The 20047-nt window shown below is 35.4% G+C and overlaps 1 protein-coding gene across 1 annotated transcript in view; it reads right to left on the reverse strand.

Moving 5' to 3' along the window:
* The window catches only part of Mdfic (MyoD family inhibitor domain containing), a 117427-nt gene that overhangs the window by 21859 nt on the left and 75521 nt on the right, over positions 1–20047 (reverse strand). The window contains exon 6 of the mRNA XM_013019918.1: positions 11118–11396. Coding sequence (XP_012875372.1) covers positions 11118–11396 — 279 coding nt within the window. The remainder of the gene's footprint in view (positions 1–11117; positions 11397–20047) is intronic.

A 20047-nucleotide genomic window follows, 5' to 3' on the forward strand; every position in this document is an offset into this window, starting at 1 on the left:
AAAATGAGATAAGTTTTACTATAGGTAATACTCTCAAATTTCTAATGACTAAAATTGCATTCATAGCTGGGTGTAACCCAGTGATAGAGTACTTTTCTAAGATGTGTTATCTCCTGAGTTTGATACTTAGCACCATGCCTAAAGAAAGCAAAACAAAGCAAAACAAAACAAAACCCAAAACATATATTCAATGAACAATAGTCTGATACTATTTTCTTCTGAGTATTTTCTTCATACACTACAAGTCACTCATTAGTCATCACTTGGTGTTTGTCAGAAGACTCAAAATATCCTGTACATCCTGTCTTTTCCCCCAAAACATCCTTCTTTGAATTGTGGCACTATGAGGTGTCTAGTGACATTATGATACTTAGGAAGACGTTTCCTGACATAGTTCTGAAATGAATGACAATGTTTAATATATTTAAATTTGTTCCAAATGAAGTTCTAGGCAGAAAGATATCCAGATTATAAACCTATGATGAAAAATCCTAGCAGTCATCTGAAAGATCTCCAGTTAATTTATGTATGTAATTTGTGTATGTAAGGCAGTACAAGATGAAGGCATTGTAAAAATAAAATAAAATGTTATCAGAACAAGGCTGCTTTCTTAGAATGACATGAAATCTGAGGGAGATGATAAGACACATACACACACTTACACACACATACACACATCCCCTATCACCTACCTAATTTCATCATTCTGTATTGTTTACATCTTTCTTTACTTATTCATTACCATCTTCATTCTGTGAATTCATTCCATTTCTAAAACATTATCCTTTTTCCCTCTGAGCCCTTTCACTCTGCTCTTAAAGTAATATGTAATCTTGTTTTTTTCATCATCCTGTCTAGAGCATACTTGAATCAGATCCTGTCCCTTTCACAGAACAAAAGTATGAATGTCACCAATGACCTCCACGTGTCCATTGATCAGTCACTGCTCATTTCTCTTATCAGGCTCTTCAGTTGTACATAGACCACACCCTCCATTTGAAGACACTTCCTTCATGTGGCTCTCTTGGTTCCTTTTTGATCACTGCCCACTTCCCCTGGTTCTTCTTCATTTGCTCATTTCCACATAATAAAGTGTCTCAGTTCTTGGAATATTCTGTGTTTGATCTACTTTCTGGATAGTAGTTCTTAGCCCTGCACTCACTCACATAAGAATTACATGGGGAGCTTCCAAAGGATACTGATTCCCTGCATATACTCTGTTCCAGATGAATCATAAGCCCACAGCAAGCTTCACAGTTACACTTTCCTTCTAACTCCATTTGCCCTGAAGCTATTACTTCAAGTACCCAGATGTCTGGGTGAACCCCCCCCCCCGACACACACAAAAGACTCCAGTTACTATATAGTATTTAGCCCGACAATTTCCAAAACATATCTTAGGCGGTAGACCTTTCCTCTCAACTCAAGCCTCTCCTGCCCTACCGGATATTCCATATCATCATTTACATCAAATCCAACATGTTCAAAACCAAACCTAATCTTCTTCCAAGAACTAACCCCAGTCTACACACATTTCTCACACTTTCTTTATCTTACTTAATGGAAATCGCACTCTTTCTCAGACTCAAATACTGGGAGTCATTCTTATTTTCCTCCCAGGTCCTGGGCATTGTCCCTGAACTCTTCTGCTCAAATCTAGCACTCTACCACTTTGAGCCACAGTGCCACCTCTGGTTTTCTGGTGGCTAATTGGAGAAAAGAGTCTCAGGACTTACCTGCCAGGGCTGGCTTCAAACTGCCACCTTCAGGTCTCAATGTCTGAGCAGCTAGGATTACAGGAACAAGCAACCAGCACTTGGCTCTGAGAGTCATTCTTAGTCTCTGTCTCTCTCATTGAAATCCTATTCTTCAGCAAAACCTGTTCTATCTTCAATATCCACCCATAAACAACAGTATCTTATCACCTCCACCACAGCTATCTTGATCCAATCCCATCAGTTCCTGTCTGAATCATTTCAATGATGATCTGGTCCTCATGTATCTATGTTAGTGGATCTGAAGATGTTAGTGGATCTGAGGATGCTTGTTTTGGTAGAATCACCAAAGCTGAATTTGTTCTTCTTATATGTTCTCATACTGATAAATTCCTCTATCAGGAAAGAAAAGACCTCGCCCTTGATTACTGAGTTTATGATGTCAAAGACAAAGAGCAAAGAGAAAAACAAAACAAAACAAACCCCCCCCCCACCATTATTGGTAAAGAAAAGCCAAGGAAAGATAAAAGGTATGGTTACATCTAATAACAGGTGCAATGAATGTTCTAACATTATGGTTGGGTAGTGGCTCAAATTCACCTTGGGAAAAGTGCTCCTTTTGATTGTAATGCCTGAAACATTTTGTCATTCTTATTGCTACATTCTTTTATCAACTGTGCCTAGATACTACAAAGTTGGCTCACTAAACATTAATCATTGAAGTCTGAATTTTCTTATAAGATGGACTTTGCCACATGCTCCTTTCAAAACATGTGTTCATTTTTGAGATATACACATATTTGTGCCCAAAGAAGTAATTTTCACAGAATAAGTGTCTTTTTAAAAGGCTTCCTTGTTTAGTCCCAGAGCATGCTAATCAGCTTAGGCATGCAGGCAAGGTCAGAAGAACAGAGCAATTCTATTTTTTTTCCTTTTTACTAAATGTTGTAGCTTCTGCGACAGTGTAAGGCTTGAAACTAGAATAGTGTTTATGTGATTTTAATCAAGCTATTCATTAGCACAGTGTTTGTCTCTGATTCTGGCTACTCTTTCTCACAGGCCTTGTTTTCTCTCATCCATCCTGGCTTTCCTCTACTCTACTGGCAGCATGGAAAGCAAGGTGATGTTTTAAAATGGTAAGTTAGATAATGTCATCAGCCAAATGTATACTACAAATTTCCTATCTTAAAAATTAAAATCCTAGAAATCCTTATTAGGCTTTCAATGATCTGTTTCATTCTCAGAAATGTTTGATTTTGAATAAGATTGAGAATATACAGTCCTGTTAATTATTTCAATTGTAATAGAAGTAGTAACATGGTGTTGGGATATTGGTATATTTCCAAAAAAAAGTATTAGGAGGAAAAAAATCTTTTATCAGCTTCTCAAAGAACCCCATGAAGCCAAAAATGATCAGAATCATTGTACATAGGACTATCACAATTAATCATACTTCTAGTTATTATAAGTTATGTTTTGACCTTTTCAAGTCTTCTAAGATTAGTCAACCATACAACATGTACAAAGCACAGCCACTAAGTTGAACAATTCTACAAGTGCTTACTCAATTCTCTTTAATAATGTGGGTGCATTTACTTAGCTCTCTCTCAAATATGAACACAATCAATTTTTCCCATCTTGAAACAAAACATTATAAACCACACAAAAGAAGCTTTTGGATCTGCCTTTCTGCCCAAGATTTCAACTTACCTACAAGTGTTCTATTCAATATGTTTGCTCATTTGATAACTAACATCTTTCTAGATTCTCTAGGATAAAGAAAAATGGCCTTAAATAATTTCACTGAATAATATCCACAGTATTATCATTAGACTCCACAGAATTATTTCAGAACTCATCTTACTTTCTGGTCAACAATAACTAGTGCAATTTCATAGGTCTTCCATTTCTTAAAGTCTTCCTTCCTTGGCCTCCCTGGCACCAACATTTCTAATTTGTTTCATCTTTCTTTCTGTTTCCTCTCAGCCATATAATCTTTCCCTTTTCTCTAGAGTACCCGGTGAGTGTAGTCTTTGTCTAACTATCTGATATAATCTCTGGAGAAGTCTGAACTTTCCATTGCCTTGTCTCTCTGCCATGAAGTTGAGCCACAGTCACATCTCACCAAACTGGCTGGCCTCCAGTTCCTAGCCATTTGATCTTTAGTTTCTCTGAAATTTACTTAGGAAAACTCCAGATCCATTCTTTTTTTTTTGGGGGGGGGTCCAGTCATGGGGCCTGAACTCTGGGCCTGGATGCTGTCCCTCAGCTCTTCAGCTCAAGGATAGCACTCTACCACTTGAGCCACAGTGCCACTTCCGGCTTTTTTTCTTTCTGCTTATGTGGTGCTGAGGAATCAAACCCAGGGCCTCAGGCATGCAAGGCAAGCGCTCTACCACTGAGCCACCTTCCCAGCCCCTCCAGATCCATTCTTTAAAGTAGCTTTTCCATAAGAACAAATCATCAATAAGTATGCTTGGTCCTAAACCTTTTCTCAAAACCCAACAGTGTTATTCCCAAAGGCATTTTGGATCTCTCCTCTGTAATTGTGTATTATGATTTGAAATGACAAGCTGTTAAAAACAAACATTAAGATTACAAATTTGGCTATTTCTCTTGGCATTCTGATTTCTAGTCATTTTCCCAACAAACTAAACTACAAAATTAACGATAGTCCTGTTCAGAATGCTTATCTACCTGTACTCTAATTCTACACAGAATTAGGACCTGGACCAGGACCCTCATTCAGTCTAGAACTCCTAAAGCCATGGCAGTCTTTAGAGTTTCCATGGCCCATGGCCCATGGCACAATCCTTTATGCTGAAGGTGTTTGATCTGATAAAACAAAACAAATCCACCACACTAAAACCCTTTCCATTTTCTATTCCCAAATACAATTAAAAATGGTGGTGTGTTATGGGATCACAAGTTTTCTCAATTCTTTCCATTTTACTTTTTTGGAATAGTTTCTTCATCCTAGCACCCCACCCTCCAAAGCTTCCTGGCCAATTTATCTGTATCTTCATTGTTTTGTTTCCTCCCCACCCATTCCCTAAGTGAATGCTAAGTTACTTTAAATGACTAGATCAGGGCCTGAGACAACCTGGCCACAAAAATCACACAATGTCAGGAGTTGAAGTGAACCCACAGTGACAGCTACTATGTATTCTTCAAAATGGACAAAAAAGGAGTTATTATAAAAAAAGAACTCTGAGTTTTGAGGGATATTTTGAATGTCTCTATGTTTCAAGTACATCTTTCAGGACTTTTTACAATCTTTCCTTGGCTCTTAATCACATGGATAGGTATCAGAGTGCAAATTACACAGTTAATTTATTTTCCTAAATTTGAGAAAATGAACTTAAGTACTCACTTTTGACCATGAAAAAATACCTACTACTTGTAAATACTTCGATAATTGCTTCAAATTTAAGGTAACTGACTGAATATTTGAAATAAAAAATAAGCAATAACTTTTATGTGCAAAATGCTTTATCTTTTATCCCCTTTGTTTATATCAATTTATTTACACACACATTTCTACATAAACATAATTTGTTGCATTTTTGTTGTTCTGGCTAAGAAGCAAACTTGTTCAAATTCTATTGTCCAAAGACTGGCAAATATTGCATAAGGGACAACCTTAATTTTTTCTCTCACACCATTATTCTGACATAGACTTAAAAAAAACTATGCCTAAAGAAACAGAACATAACAAAACAAACATTTTCTAGGCAATTACGTATTTTGAGAACTGCAGTGACAGATTTTGCCAAAGTCATTGTTTCTGGAAGCTCCGATTATAACATTGTGGTCATAATTATGAAGTACTGTCATTATTCTTCCACTAAAATGCTGCTACTTCTACAGTTATAAGCAAAACTGGGGCTTCATCATGGGAAAAAAATAAACACAAGATTTTACAATGTTATTGAAGCTAAGAACAAAGTACTCAAAAAACAATTAATTTTTCATAAAGCTCCTTCAGCCATGAATTTCTTACTGTATCCTCAGCTCCCTAACCTGTCTCCAATTTATCTCTTAGGTACTTATCTAGTCATTGCCTCTTCTAGGAAGCAAACTTCCTTGACCCCTCTTTAAGAATGATGATCATAACAGCAGTTAAAACTTAACTGGCCAGGTGCCAGTGGCTCACACCTGTAATCCTAGCTATTCAGAAGGTTGAGTAGTTCAAAGCCAGCCCAGGCAGGAAAGTCCATGAGACTCTTATCTCCACTGAACCACCAGAAAACCAGAAGTGGTGCTGTGGCTCAAGGGGTAGAGCGCTAGCCTTGAGCTGAGGGACAGCACGCAGGCCCAGAGTTCAAGCCCCACAACTGACTAAAAATAAAATAAGACTGAGTACCAATCACTAAGCAATATCAAATCTTTTTCTTAATAATCCTAAGTAATGAAGACTAATAAAATACCCATTTTAAAGATAAGACATTGAAATATAAAAAGGTTAAGTGACCTGCCAAGAGAAATTAGTAGTAATGCCAACATGTAGAGTCATGTTGACTGATCCCAAGGTCTTGTTCTAGTGACTGGACCACTCTATTGCTATGTGATTAAAGATGATCAGACCCGCCGGGCGCTGGTGGCTCACGCCTGTAATCCTAGCTACTCAGGAGGCTGAGATCTGAGGATCACGGTTCAAAGCCAGCCCGGGCAGGAGAGACCATGAGACTCCTATCTCCAATAAACCACCAGAAAACCGGAAGTGGCGCTGTAGCTCAAATGGTAGAGCGCTCGCCTTGAGCTGAAGAGCTGAGGGACAGCGCCCAGGCCCGGAGTTCAAGCCCCACGACCGACAAAAAAAAAAAAAAAAAGATGATCAGACCCCTACTGACCCAGCGTTCTTCAATGACTGTGGTCTTCAGCATTTAGGTTCACTGCTATGCTAAAACTGGATGCATCATTTTCTATAAATACTAAATCCAGAAGATCAAATGTGAAGCAAGCATAAGAAATGAACTATCAAATATTCCTGAAAAGTGGAAAATCTCATTAAGCATATTTTTGTTGAAGCCTAATTTTTACAAAATATTATAGCTATATACAATATAGCTATAACTGGCGAACCTAAAATACATTAGGAGTTACCACTCCTATGATAAGAAAAGTGTCTTAGAGTGTAATGAAAACCCTTGGCAATTTGAATATTATATGATACTAAATTATACCATAATTATTTCAAAGGTCAAGAATCTTACACATTTAGTTTTAAAACTCTCCACCTGGGTGATGCAATCAGATATTTTAAGTATGTATGAAAATATTTAATTATACAAAATAAGTGGAAATCTACTAATTTAATAAGCTTAAAAGTAAAATGTTCAATATTTTTCCCATGAGTACTTTCTTTCCTCTTCTGTAAAAAAAAGAACTCTTTAAAAGAATCTTTTTTGAGTGAATATTAGCATTTTATTTTTCAGTATTATTTTGAGTTTTCAGTGTTAGTTTCGAGGAAAGGCAAGATCAAGTGGTTTGGAATAAAGCCATGTGTCACTTGCTAACTCATGGGTCATTCTGTGGAACTATTATGCTGAGCACCACTGACAATTTCTAAACAAAAGACAGACTCAGACCCATTTAAGCATTTTCAAGAATTCACAGCCAAGTGGGAAGAAAACCAAATGTAGAGCAGCACCAGCGTGAGAGTTTAAAATCTCCAGAGGAGGAAAACCTTTGACCCTTAATAAATCAAATAGAATAAAAGTGAGGTCCATGGACTATGGAGCTAGAATGTCTGTCTCTGAATCTCAACTTTGCATTGTTGCTTTAAGTGACTTCACTGAATCCCTGTAGGCCCCCATTTCCTCCTTTACCTTTATAATTAAGTAAAGAATTGTTTGGAAATTGAAGTAAATCTACATGAGTGAAGCAAGTGGAATAGATCCTGTTACATAGAAAGCATGCTAGCTACACAAATGAACCCAGCACTAAGGCCTTAGGTTCACAGGGACAAGTCATACTAAAATAGCTGACCAATGCATACTCTCAGTTAAGCAGCTGGTGCAATCCTTACCTGCATATAAACAATGGCTTCATACTAACAGTTTTCCACACCTGCTCAATACAGTCTTCAGCTTAACCTCTTTTTGTCTGTCTATTATTTTGAATATTATGGAAGTACTGATCAATTGTGTCAGAATCCTACAGTTAACAATAGCTTTATCAAACAGTCTATTAATAAACCACGGTATAACCCCTGTTTTCACTGTATTTGATGTTGGTATAATTTGGGGAGGGGACAGGAAAAACAAAGTATTTAACTAGGAATGCAGGTGGACCCATTGCAACAATGAAATGTACAAGATGCTATGTCAAAAAAAGAAACTTTACAACTTTGGCTGGTTGGGGGCTGGGGCGGGGTTAGGGGGATATGGGAGAGCAAGGATGGTAAGGGGAAACAAAGGAGGAGGTTACAATGCTTGATAAGAAATATACTTGTTACCTTGCTCATGTAATTGTAACCCCTCTGTATTTCACAATAAAAAAACTTATTAATAAAAATAAAATTAAAATTAAGTAAAAAAAATAAAAATAAAAAATCACTACCAAATACTGACATGTTTAATCCATTATCAGTAACACAAAGATTCCCTTCAAGTTGTCAATATTATTTACACAAAAGAGGAAAAAAAACACAATCAGAAAATCCATGTAACCAAAGGTAACACCTATTACCAAACTGGCTGTGGTTTGCTGCTTTTTAAGTTCTTAACTATTATTTGTGATTTGTTGGTTTATTTGCTGTAACAAGAGCAGGAACAGAAAATGAAAACTCAAAAAAATGTGAAATAAAAAAATAAAAACTGAGAAAACTAGCAAAAAAAAAAAAGAATTCTCCATTGTTACTGCTTTACAAAAGAGAGATAAAGATTTCTATTCATTTTTATTTAAGCAACAAATCAAGACCAGTCTGGTACCATTAAATTCACTTAAACTATTTCTGCCAGTCCTCCTGTTCTGCTCAGAGTATTTTGGATCTCTGGTGTCTGTGAAACAAGGGATCCAATATTCTGCACAGCAAGAGGCCTATTCTGAGAGAGAAAAACCATTGCTAAAGAGAGTCACAAAATCTCCAGGCCAAAAGTAACCTTAAAAATCATCTAATCAGCCATTTATTTTATAGAAAAATCAGTCATTATAGAAAAACTAAGTGAAACCACGCATTCCCTCTAGTTGGTAATCTTTTTCCTTTTAATTTGTCATTTTTGTAAATTTGCCTATTTGGTACAGAACATTACCCAAGAATAAATGTAACTGTAAAACAAAATCCAGAGAAATACATGCTTAATATCAATAGTAATTAGGGCCATCTAACTTTGTGAAAGTATGAAAAAGGACAACAGAATTTTGATCCAACATTTAGTAACCATAACAGGAACCTACATTTGGCAAAATTCTATAGCCTACAGCTACCGGCGTTTGGGCAATTTATTTAGCACTTTTATTTGTATTTTGATTTCCTCATGCTCCCAACTTAATTTGAAATGTTATTTTGTGGTAAGAGTGAATTTCAAGGGACTCTACTTATCTAGCTCTCTGTGATCAGATGGTAAGTAGGAATTGGGGGTGGGAGTGAAAAGAAGAGAAAGAAGACAGGAGAAAAAGAGTAAGGGTCTTCAAGGGGATTGGGAAAGAAAGAAGAATAGAGCTATATTTCATTTCTACATTGTTGATTAACCTCCTCCTTCAAATTACATATGAAGCCCCTTCTTATATTAGAAATAAATTCAGATACGATACTTTAAGCAAGCCGTAATAAAAAATTCCGTAAGCTATTTCAAGTTGGACTAATATGCAAATGTTACCATTCTTAAACACTAACGTAAGTAAATATCAAATGGAAAATAAGAGGTTAGAATAGAATAACTAAATTCAAATGTATAAAACAAGGAGATTTCAATTGCATTCAATTATTTCACCCAATCACCTAGAAGTGAAGATCCTCCAAAGAAAATTGCACTGGCTTCTCAGCTCCTTGGAGAGCCGGTTTAGTTAACAGCCTACCTACACTTCAGAGATGACCATGCAGCTTACATGTCAAACTCATTTTAAAATGTCAATCATGTCCTTTTCAATCTAATTAGTTTGGAAAGTAGTGTCACTGACCTGGAACTATGCAGACCATTTATTATCATATCTTTTGATCAACCTAACACTTTGCTTCAGTTGAGTTTAAGACACCTGTAGCCAAAATGTATTATCCTTTCTCCTGCTCATTACTGTTAACTCTCAGTACAATTTCCTATTTACAACTCAATTTAGTTCTATGAACAGACATGACCAACTTCACAGAGGGACCTCACAGAATTTCCTTTATTTAATAATGTTTTAGGGCAATTAAAATAAAAACATAGAGAAACTAATATATATATATGTGTGTGTGTGTGTGTGTGTGTGTGTGTGTGTGTATAAATATATAACATGCCAAATGTATACATAAATATATATGACACACACATAGCAAATGCACATAAAATATTCAGAATTTTAATAAAAACTAACAGCAGAAAAGAGGAAGAGTATAGGACTGTAGATATGCTGAGAGAAATAGATAGGTAGGGATTTTTTTTAAAATGATACAGTGAACTGTATAAAAAAGTATATGTAAACTGTGTGCTGGTAACTCACGCCTATAATCCTAGATCCTCAGGAATTTCCAGGACAGAAATGGATTTGGGTGGAATGATGGCAAAAAGATGATCGTTAGCAAGCAACAGAAACCTTCAACTCCATTCTCTAGAAAGGTCAGGAAAATTACCCTTTTTTTTTTTTGTCAGTCGTGGGGCCTGAAATCTGGGCCTGGGCGCTGTCCCTCAGCTCTTCAGCTCTAGCTAGGCTAGCGCTCTACCACTTGAGCCACAGTGCGACTTATGGTTTTTTCGGCTTATGTGGTGCTGAAGATTCAAACCCAGAGCCTCATGCATGTGAGGCAAGCACTCTACCACTGAGACACCTTCCCAGCCCTACCCAATCTTTTTTATCACTCCAGTTTTACATATCAAGAAGACAAAAATCTAAGTAAGTAATCTTATTTCTTCCATATAGAACAACATATTGTATCAGGGACAGAATAATACACATCCTTAGACATACCGCCAAAATAGCATATTCATATCTTTAATGTGGCATTTTTAAAAAGCATGGAAGTTATATTTAAAGTAATGACTAGTCATTCTGGAAGATGATCATCTAAAAGCAGGGTGTCAGCTGCCAGATCTTTTCTATCCTGTACTTTGCTTTGGAAAAGAAGCATTTTACCAAGAAAATTCTTTTTGTCAAAAGGAAAAAGCAAAAATGTTCAACCTTGTTTGCTTTATCAAATTATTACTAGTGGATGCTATTTAACATCAGGTTAAACAAAATATGCGTATACTTTACACTTACCTTCAGGTGAAGAGCCTGTCTTTTGGGAAAAGACAGCATTTACTTTACTCTTCTTACTGACATCATTGTTTACAGACAAGCTGGACTGTATTTTTCTATGCATTTTCTGAGAAACAGGAGCTGAAAGTTTGCGATGATCTGTGGAGGAATGTTTGGTCCCATGGTGAATTCCATTTCCATTACTCAGATTTGCGTGGCCGCCATTCTTTATCTTGCCTGTTTCTTCCTCACTGGGTTCCTGAACTGAAGTCTGTGGCTCAGGCAGACGCTGGGGTTGGGCTAAATTTAAAAACAGGAAAATTGCATCTAATTAAGAAGAAATTTGTATTTTAAAGTAATGAAAATATATTCAATAATAAAGATGTGATTTACTCATGACACTAAAATTGATGATACAAAAGACAGAAGAGAGAGAGGCACATACACACATATACAGAGAGAACACATCTATAAGAAAATTAGGGGAAAGTACACAACACTGCCATAATGAAATGGATAAAAGAAGTACAAATTAGTAGACTAAAGTATAATCAAGAGTAACTGGGGAAATTTTAAGGAAGAAAGAGTGAACGGACTTGACTTAGTAGATATGAAACCTTACATAAAATGGCCATCACTAAAGCAGTATGAAACTTGATAGGCATAGGCATCTACATGTGTGTATCTCACATAAACAATTTCAGATACATTAAGTGCTAATATGGAACGTATAACTTTTAAAGTGAAAATATATAACGAATATTAATATATATATAATGAATATTAATCAGTTCTGTGCTGCCTCGTGTTTCTGGACACATTCACAAATTTTGGTCAAGAGCTAAAGTCCTTTGTGGCTTGGGACAGGTTATATGAGCTATTCTGCCAAAGAAATGTCCACCTTGTTTTCACAAGAGACCAGTCCAAGATGTCCACCACAACAGAGAAGTGAAGCCACTCAGCACAGTCAGTAGATAAGTATTTGTTGGCCTTGGAAATGGGGCACAGCTCTGATGTCTACTTCCTGGCAAACAAATGACCTAATAAATGTGCCTAATAAAGTAGGGTATTATGAGAAAATCCTACTGAATGGATGGGTGTGATCCTTGGTTGTGGGACTTCAGAAACCTCTACATGCTGCAAAGAAATTTATTTTTTATTTAAATTCACAAAAATAGACTCTGGGTTTACTAACTAAAATTTTCATTTTCATTTCCATCAGTTTCCCATCTCCCCAACCAAAGGAAACCACTTTATATCAGTTAAGAGACTATTAAAATCAACATTTTCTCTAACTGTATAGATTTTAAGCAAAGCTTTCTAGCCAAAAAAAGACAGCAACAAAAAATATTTACTGTGGAAATTTTACTGCTTTATAACTTCTTAGAATGTCAAAATCTAAAGTTGCTATTTTAGTTAGTTTATGATGACCAACTACTAAAAGTTGTAAATTACACATGGCTGTTAAGAATTCATTGACATTCTAAGTATTGCATGCAAAGCTGTCTCACTTGTGCATGGTGCAAACAAATGTTTAAGAGAGAGGGGGGTAATAATCATCTGGGGACCAGCTAAGACTTGGAGGGAGCTTTGGTAAAAAGAGATGGACAGTAATATTTGAGTAAATCTTAAGCACACTATTTACTTCAGTTCTCATTTACCTATTCTATATGAAGAAAATCATCTTCTCATATCAAAATATTCTACTCATGGGCATGGTTGAAGACAGAGAACAGAGTCCTTTTTGTTGTATGTTTGGTGTTGTTCCATGCTTGCATGGAAGACTGCTAGCATTAATACCTGATTTATAAAACTAATCCTCATAGTTTTCCAAGTCTAAAGTGATAAAAGGAAATAATTATCTAGAAAGGGTATCAAAACCTTTTTTTCCAAAATTCAGATGAAAAAGAAACAGAAGAAAAGATTCCTTCCCTATTTTCTTTACAAAACATTTTTATGTTATTATAAAAGTGATGTACAGAGACATTACAGTTTCATAAGCTAGATAAAGAGTACATTTCTTTTTGTACAATGTCATCCCTTCCCTAGCTCTCTCCATACCCTTTTCATGACCCAGAGCTTCAATCAAGATGTTTAAAAGAGGAGAACTATTTCTCATGGGTGCACAACATTTTATCTAGAGGTTAGTTATCTGCTACTCCTATAAATTCTTGTATCAACTAGAATTGACACTCTAATGACTGCTATTGAAATTAGAGCTAGTTATGCGACGCCAAAGAAGACAGTTAGACCTATTGTGGTAGTCTTTTCAGAGCATTTCTAATAATCTCTCCAAATGAATTAAATATTTTAGGGTCATGGTTTCTCTAAACAAATAATACAAGCAATCTGAGAATTTGCTTAAGTCTGAATGTCATTGACCAATGAGAGAAAGACTATCTTATAAATCTAAAATATCACAATTGAAGATAGATTTAGAATTATTGTGAAATACTTAAATATTCTCAATAAATAAAATAAAGGTAATGAAAAGACAAGTGTGTGTTGTCACAAAATTCTTAAAATGACAGGTGTGACTTTTATCACTATTAAAATTGACTTGTTTCAAATTACTGAACGTGGTTGGAGAAGTAGTACAACAGCCGTCTTCACATTTCAGACTTCATAATTTGGGGAGGGAAAGGGAAAAAACAAAATGTTTAAATAGGGATACAGGTTGACCCATTGTAACAATGAGATGTACAAGACACTGTTGAAAAACGAACTTTACAATTTAGGTAGGAGGGGAGTGTAGTTGTGGAGGTGGGAGGGAAGAGATGGTAGGGGAAAAACAAAGGAGGAGGCAACAATGCTTGATAGGAAGTGTACTCATTACCTTGCTCATGTAACTGTAACCCCTCTCTCTGTACAGTATTTTTACAATAAAAAACTTATTAAAAACATTTCAAAATCGTATCTATTTCCAGATAAACAATAGTATACTATATGTTTTGTTTCTCTAGCACCTATTATATTTCACTATTTTGTATTATAGCTAAATAATCGAGTATGATCTCTTTGGTGTGCTTTAAATTAAAACAATTTTTAATTGAATGATTTTGCCAGATGTGTTTAGTAAGACAATCTAAAACAGGATAAGATGTAGATATATTAGTTATCTCAACAGACATCAAATTTGACTTTGTTGATCATTTTTCCTAATTTAATCTTATGCTAACGTTCTAATTAAAACCAAGTAGGAAACATGATTTTATTTTCAAATAAAGAACAAAAATAGCTAATGGATTAAACCACAACTACTTGGTTGAATGCAGATTTATTTCCCCTTGTTGTATAGAAGTTGTGTATGACTTTAAAAAAAAGCACGCTAATATGGGAACAATACAATACTTCTTAAAACACAAGTGATGCCTAGGGACCCGCGCTATTCCTTTAATGATCCACTGCTCTCATTCAGCTGTCTTTCTTTTTTCAAATCTTTACATATGTGACAGCTCTCAAAAGTAGACCATAGACCATCTGGCATTTTCAGAGGTGCAACTTGTGCAAATTCAGCTCTATTGGGAGCACACTGCTATCTTCTGCCTGAGTTATAAAGGGACAATAGAATGTAGAACTTATGAGTTGTTTTGAATTATTCATTTTTTGCCTGTATATTCAAGAAATTTTACAAACTCTGCATTTTGTCCTACATAATCACATGCGTTAAAGGTACAAAGAAACTTTTTGACACCTCTTTTCTACAGAAAGCTGGCATTTTGTTTGATATGTGAACATTCAGCATCTGTTATATCACTCTAAACAGAATGGGTACTTCTACAAAAGACCCCATTTTAAATTTGCTCTATACAAGCGAAAAATGTATTCCTGATATTCAGTAACGAATGCAGTACAAATCAAAATTTCAAATACCAGTTAGAAGAGCACTCAGCATCTTCAAGCTGAATAGCACTGGTCATCTGCTTACCATATGTGTAAAGATTAAAAAAAATCATTGTGCACACAATGCAGCATGATTGTAATTTTAATATCTATGATGAACAGTTACAAATGTCTCAAGAAATACTGTGCATCCTAGGTTCAAATATTTTCAATCAGGAAAGAAACTAATAGAATTAGTTCTAGTGATTTTTCAATAATAATAATAAAATATGGGAGTAACTGAGTCAATAGCATGAATTTCTTTTGATAATCTTTTAGAAATAAGTAGGTGATATTGTAGCTAGTAATTGTACGTGAAACTTCAGTTCTGGAGTAGCAATAGAAAGCAATATTTTCTTATAGCATACAATCTATTAGCATGTCAAACCATTTTCAGTCAATGGTCTCTTTACACAAGTCAGATCTAATAAAATTACAAAATAATCCTAATACAATTTAGTAAATTTAACTCGTTAATGTTCACAATGAAAATAAAATCTAAAGTCTTGGTTAACTCCTAAAGACATTAATTTTAAACACAGGAGATGAAGTAAAAGTTAAACTAACTTTTCCATGGACAGAAACGAATTTTTATCAGTGCAATACTGCTCCAGCGTCCCTGTGGGACAGACGCACACATACACACACATATAAACACTCCAAAGCACGTACCTGCACACAGAAGAATATTAAATATTACATATTGAATGTACATAAACCATTCAATATTAAATATGGCATATATTAAAATATGCATCCATAGAGAAGGATAGTTTTACAAAAGATAAAGTATAACTCATATGCTAAAACTATCTTAGGTTAATAAGCTATAGAATGGGAATTTAGACTAAAATAATTTAAAATTCATGTGATAACATTCCTTTTTTCATCATCTGGACTCAAAGTTTTCTCAATATTCAGACTGTGGTAAAATCTTTGTTCTAATACACAATAGCCTAGACCCTTGCATTTTTCTATGTTCTTTTCCTTCATTCCTCTCCAAGGGTCTTCTGATTGTGTATTTATTTCTTGATCTTCTGTATGCTTCTCAACACATCTATTTCCCAACTTCATTTTATGTAATGTACCTGAGAAAATATTTTTTTGAATTCTGAAACTTTGAATAAATAAAACAAAACCTCCATTTAAGGATCCCTATCAAAGATTATAACTCAAAGGATGGAAACTTCCAGAATGAAGGGCACTGTGTCATGATTAGAGCACACCAAACAAAACTTGATATCCATCCAGTTTCTATTATTGCATATAAACCATTATGTGTCACCGGGAAATTTACTATCCAAAATGAATAATAAGAGTTGTTTTGAAATGTAATTTCTTTTTGTGTTTAATCATATTTGAAAAAAAATACATAGTCACATTTAAATAAAACCTGGAGAGAAAAACTGCTAGCTTCCCCACTGAACTTATTTTTCCCCATTGTTTAATGCAGGTTTCATTTTCCAACCGGCCTTTGCAGATGGGTTTTTGCCATGTGTCCATGTTCTTCCCGAAGGAATAACAGCAGAACTATTTCTCCACTTCTGGCTGAGCCGTAGGTCTTGGGTGTGCCCTCTCTATACTTTCCTTTAATTGTGGTTATCACTGAGGGAAATATTTTACAGGATGTTAGAGAAACCAAAGAGAAGGGATCTGCATGCAACAGAGAGTAGAACCTCTTACTGGCATAAAATTTTCATCTCTCTCTGTTATATATGACATTAGCTTCAATACTATTGAAGCCACAGAAACAATGCTAGGATTCAGTCTGAAGCAGTAATAACTTTTCTCAACCACTATTCACAGTGAGTATAGGCATAATATGATGTCAGCTACCAATAACAATGACTTTGAAACACCAAATTTTAGAAGAAAGATATGTTGCATTAATAAACCATCTGTCAGTAGCAGTAGAAAGATGTCCAACAAACATACATCCTAACTCCAGGCCTTAGAAAGCAAGCAGTGTTTAAGATACTGAAGCTAAATTGTGCAATTGTGGCTTACATTTGCAATCCTAGTCATTGAGGAGGCTGAAACCTAGAGGATCATAGTTCAAAGTCAGCCCAGACAGAAAGTCCATGATATCTCTACAATAGTCACAAAATAGCTGGATTAGAAGCATGGCTTAAGCAAGTAGAAGAGTACAGCTATGTGCCAAGCAACCAAGCAAAGTGATTGCAAGGCCCCGAGTTCAAACTTTAGGACTGGCAAAAAAGTAAATAAAGTAATAATGAAGTGCTAAAGTAAATAATGATAATAATTTATCTGAATATTTCAGAGGTACAATAATAGTATTTCATAGTTTCATAGGAAAAATAGGCATGCCTTACTAGGTGTATAACATTAAATAAATACAAACATATACAAATATACATATAAAGATTGGGATGACGAATTTTCCTAAGAAACTACCTGCTACCATTATTGTGCCTCTGTAGTAAGTGTATATATATGACATATAGTACAAATATATATGTATATATATATGTATGTATGTATATATAAATATATATATATGTATATATATAGTCAACAGGACAGAGTGTCCATTTCCCAGTCATATTGGCTTTCCATCCTGTCAGCTCCTCAAAGCCTTGAGTATGCTGTGAATATATCATGAAACTCTTGGTCCTCCTCTTTTGCTTTATAAAGAATCACATTACAAGCAGATGTTTGAAGTCTGTTACTATTACTATGTTATATTTTTGCAAACAGAAATTTTTCTCTGAATTCTCTAAACAATAGCCAGGTAATAAGTATAGAATACTTATACCTTTATTTCCAGATCATCAGTTAGTATTATTTGCGATTATATTCATACCTCACTATAAAATTTACAGCAAAAGATTTTGTTAAATGTTACCTATTTTTTTTATTGTAAAGGTAATGTACAGAGGGGTTATACTTACGAAGGTCAGTTAATGAGTACCTTTCTTTTGGAACAGTGTCACCTCTTTCCTAGTTTTCTCCCAATTTCTTTTTTTTTTTTACCCTCCAGATGCCCTTCCCCCACAAATTGTAGAGTTCATTTCCAACATAGTGTCAAGTGAATATCACTGCTAAATTAGTTCACCTTTTCTCTTAACATTTCTTTTTTTTTTTTGGTCCGGTTGTGGGGCCTGAACTCTGGGCCTGGGCATTGTCCCTCAGCTCTTCAGCTCAAGGCTAGTGCTCTACCACTTGAGCCACAGCGCCACTTCCAATTTTTTTCTTTTTGCTTACGTGGTGCGGAGGAATCAAACCCAGGGCCTCATGCATGCAAGGCAAGCGCTCTACCACTGAGCCACCTTCCTAGCCCTTCTCTTAACATTTCTGTGCTTCCCCTGACCCTCCTTCAAACAGATAAACTTAGATACAAGATACAAAAGTACAATGATCAAAAACAGTAACAGAAAATGGCAGGGAAACCCACAAAAAATTTAAAAAAAATCTCGTTTCCATTTCTTGGAGTTCATTTCAATAAGAATCATTTTATATGATCACATGTGCAAAGCTATTGAACTTTTGTGATTTTCTCCTGTGAATCCTCCTTTGGTCTGTGTGAATGTTTAGAGTCCTGTTTAATTGATCATATCCAAATGTATTTTTTTTTACTATCCATTGTGTTTATTTGTAGATCTGTAGGCACATTGTAATTACCACAAATGAGGGAAAGCATGCAACCTATACTTTTTTGTGCCTGGCTTACTTTGCTCAACACAATTTTTTCCAAGTCTTTCCATTTTCTTATGAATGGGGCGATATCATTCTTTCTGATGGAAGCATAGAATTCCAATATGTATATTTACACCCCATTTTCTTGTTCCATCCATCCACTGAAGGGCATGTGGATGAGGCGCATCTGGGTTATGTTTCTTGTCGTACATAACTATTTTAAAAGTACCTCATACTGGTGCCGGGCGCTGGTGGCTCACACCTGTAATCCTAGCAACTCAGGAGGCTGAGATCTGAGAATCGCGGTTCAAAGCCAGCCTGGGCAGGAAAGTTCGTGAGACTCTTATCTCCAATAAACCACTAGAAAACCGGAAGTGGTGCTGTGGCTCAAGCAGTAGAGCACTTGCCTTGAGCTGAAGGGCGCAAGGACAGCGCTCAAGCCCAGAGTTCAAGCCCCACGACCGACAAAAATAAATAAATAAACTAACAACAAAAAAAAAGTACCTGATAGTTTATCTTCATGGGATAGCACATACTCAAGTATCACCTTTTAAATAACATTTCAGAAGTATTTCATTTAACTAACTTCAGTGCATACAAACATTAAGCACTGTACACTACAGTAATAGATGATAAGAAGAATGGATATTCATTAAGGTTAATAAAAATAAGAAAACATATAATGAAACCTTCACATAATTTGAACTGAATACGCTTTTGACAATGAATAGAGCATTCAAAGACCAGGAAGCATGAAAGGAGACCTTCCATTAGGAAGCAAGCAGCACTTTTAGGTTTCAACTTAAAAGACCCATTGGCTTCTGGACAGATGATGAATTAATATAGGTCTTAGAGACAGCCCTGTCTTTGGGTCCCTTTAGCCTTCTCTGTGTGACACAGACTTTTGGATAAGTCAAAGATGCAAGGCAAAAAGCCCGATTCTAAGTGTTCTCATGGAGGATCAAACCTGCATGAGGAGTAGCTAGTTGAAATGAAAAGATAGTTTTATAAAGTGAACAATGAGAACAATGAGAAAACTCTATGTTACTGCCCACCAATAGTAATCAATATTAAATAATAGTGAAATAATTGGTTCAAGTTCTAATCAGTTCTTGGAATATAGAGTACATGCATATTATTAAGGATAGAACTTTTTGATATTCTACATCAATTTGCTCACTGATTGTTATAATACATTTATAACTGTCAATGTTTATAGCAATAAAATAACTCCAATTTTCCAAAGCAGAGTAAATAGAAAAAAGGTAACATCTTTATTGATAGATGTTTTAACTTGCATCCAACAGATGTTGATACCAATATGAATATAAATGCGTTATTTTGAAAGTCCAAAATAGTGCACCTCTCTGTATAAATAAAAGTCCAAAGGTCACTCAAGCCAGAGTGTAAGC

The sequence above is a fragment of the Dipodomys ordii genome, unplaced genomic scaffold (assembly GCF_000151885.1).
Source record: "Dipodomys ordii isolate 6190 unplaced genomic scaffold, Dord_2.0 Scaffold48, whole genome shotgun sequence".
Lineage (NCBI taxonomy): Eukaryota > Metazoa > Chordata > Mammalia > Rodentia > Heteromyidae > Dipodomys > Dipodomys ordii.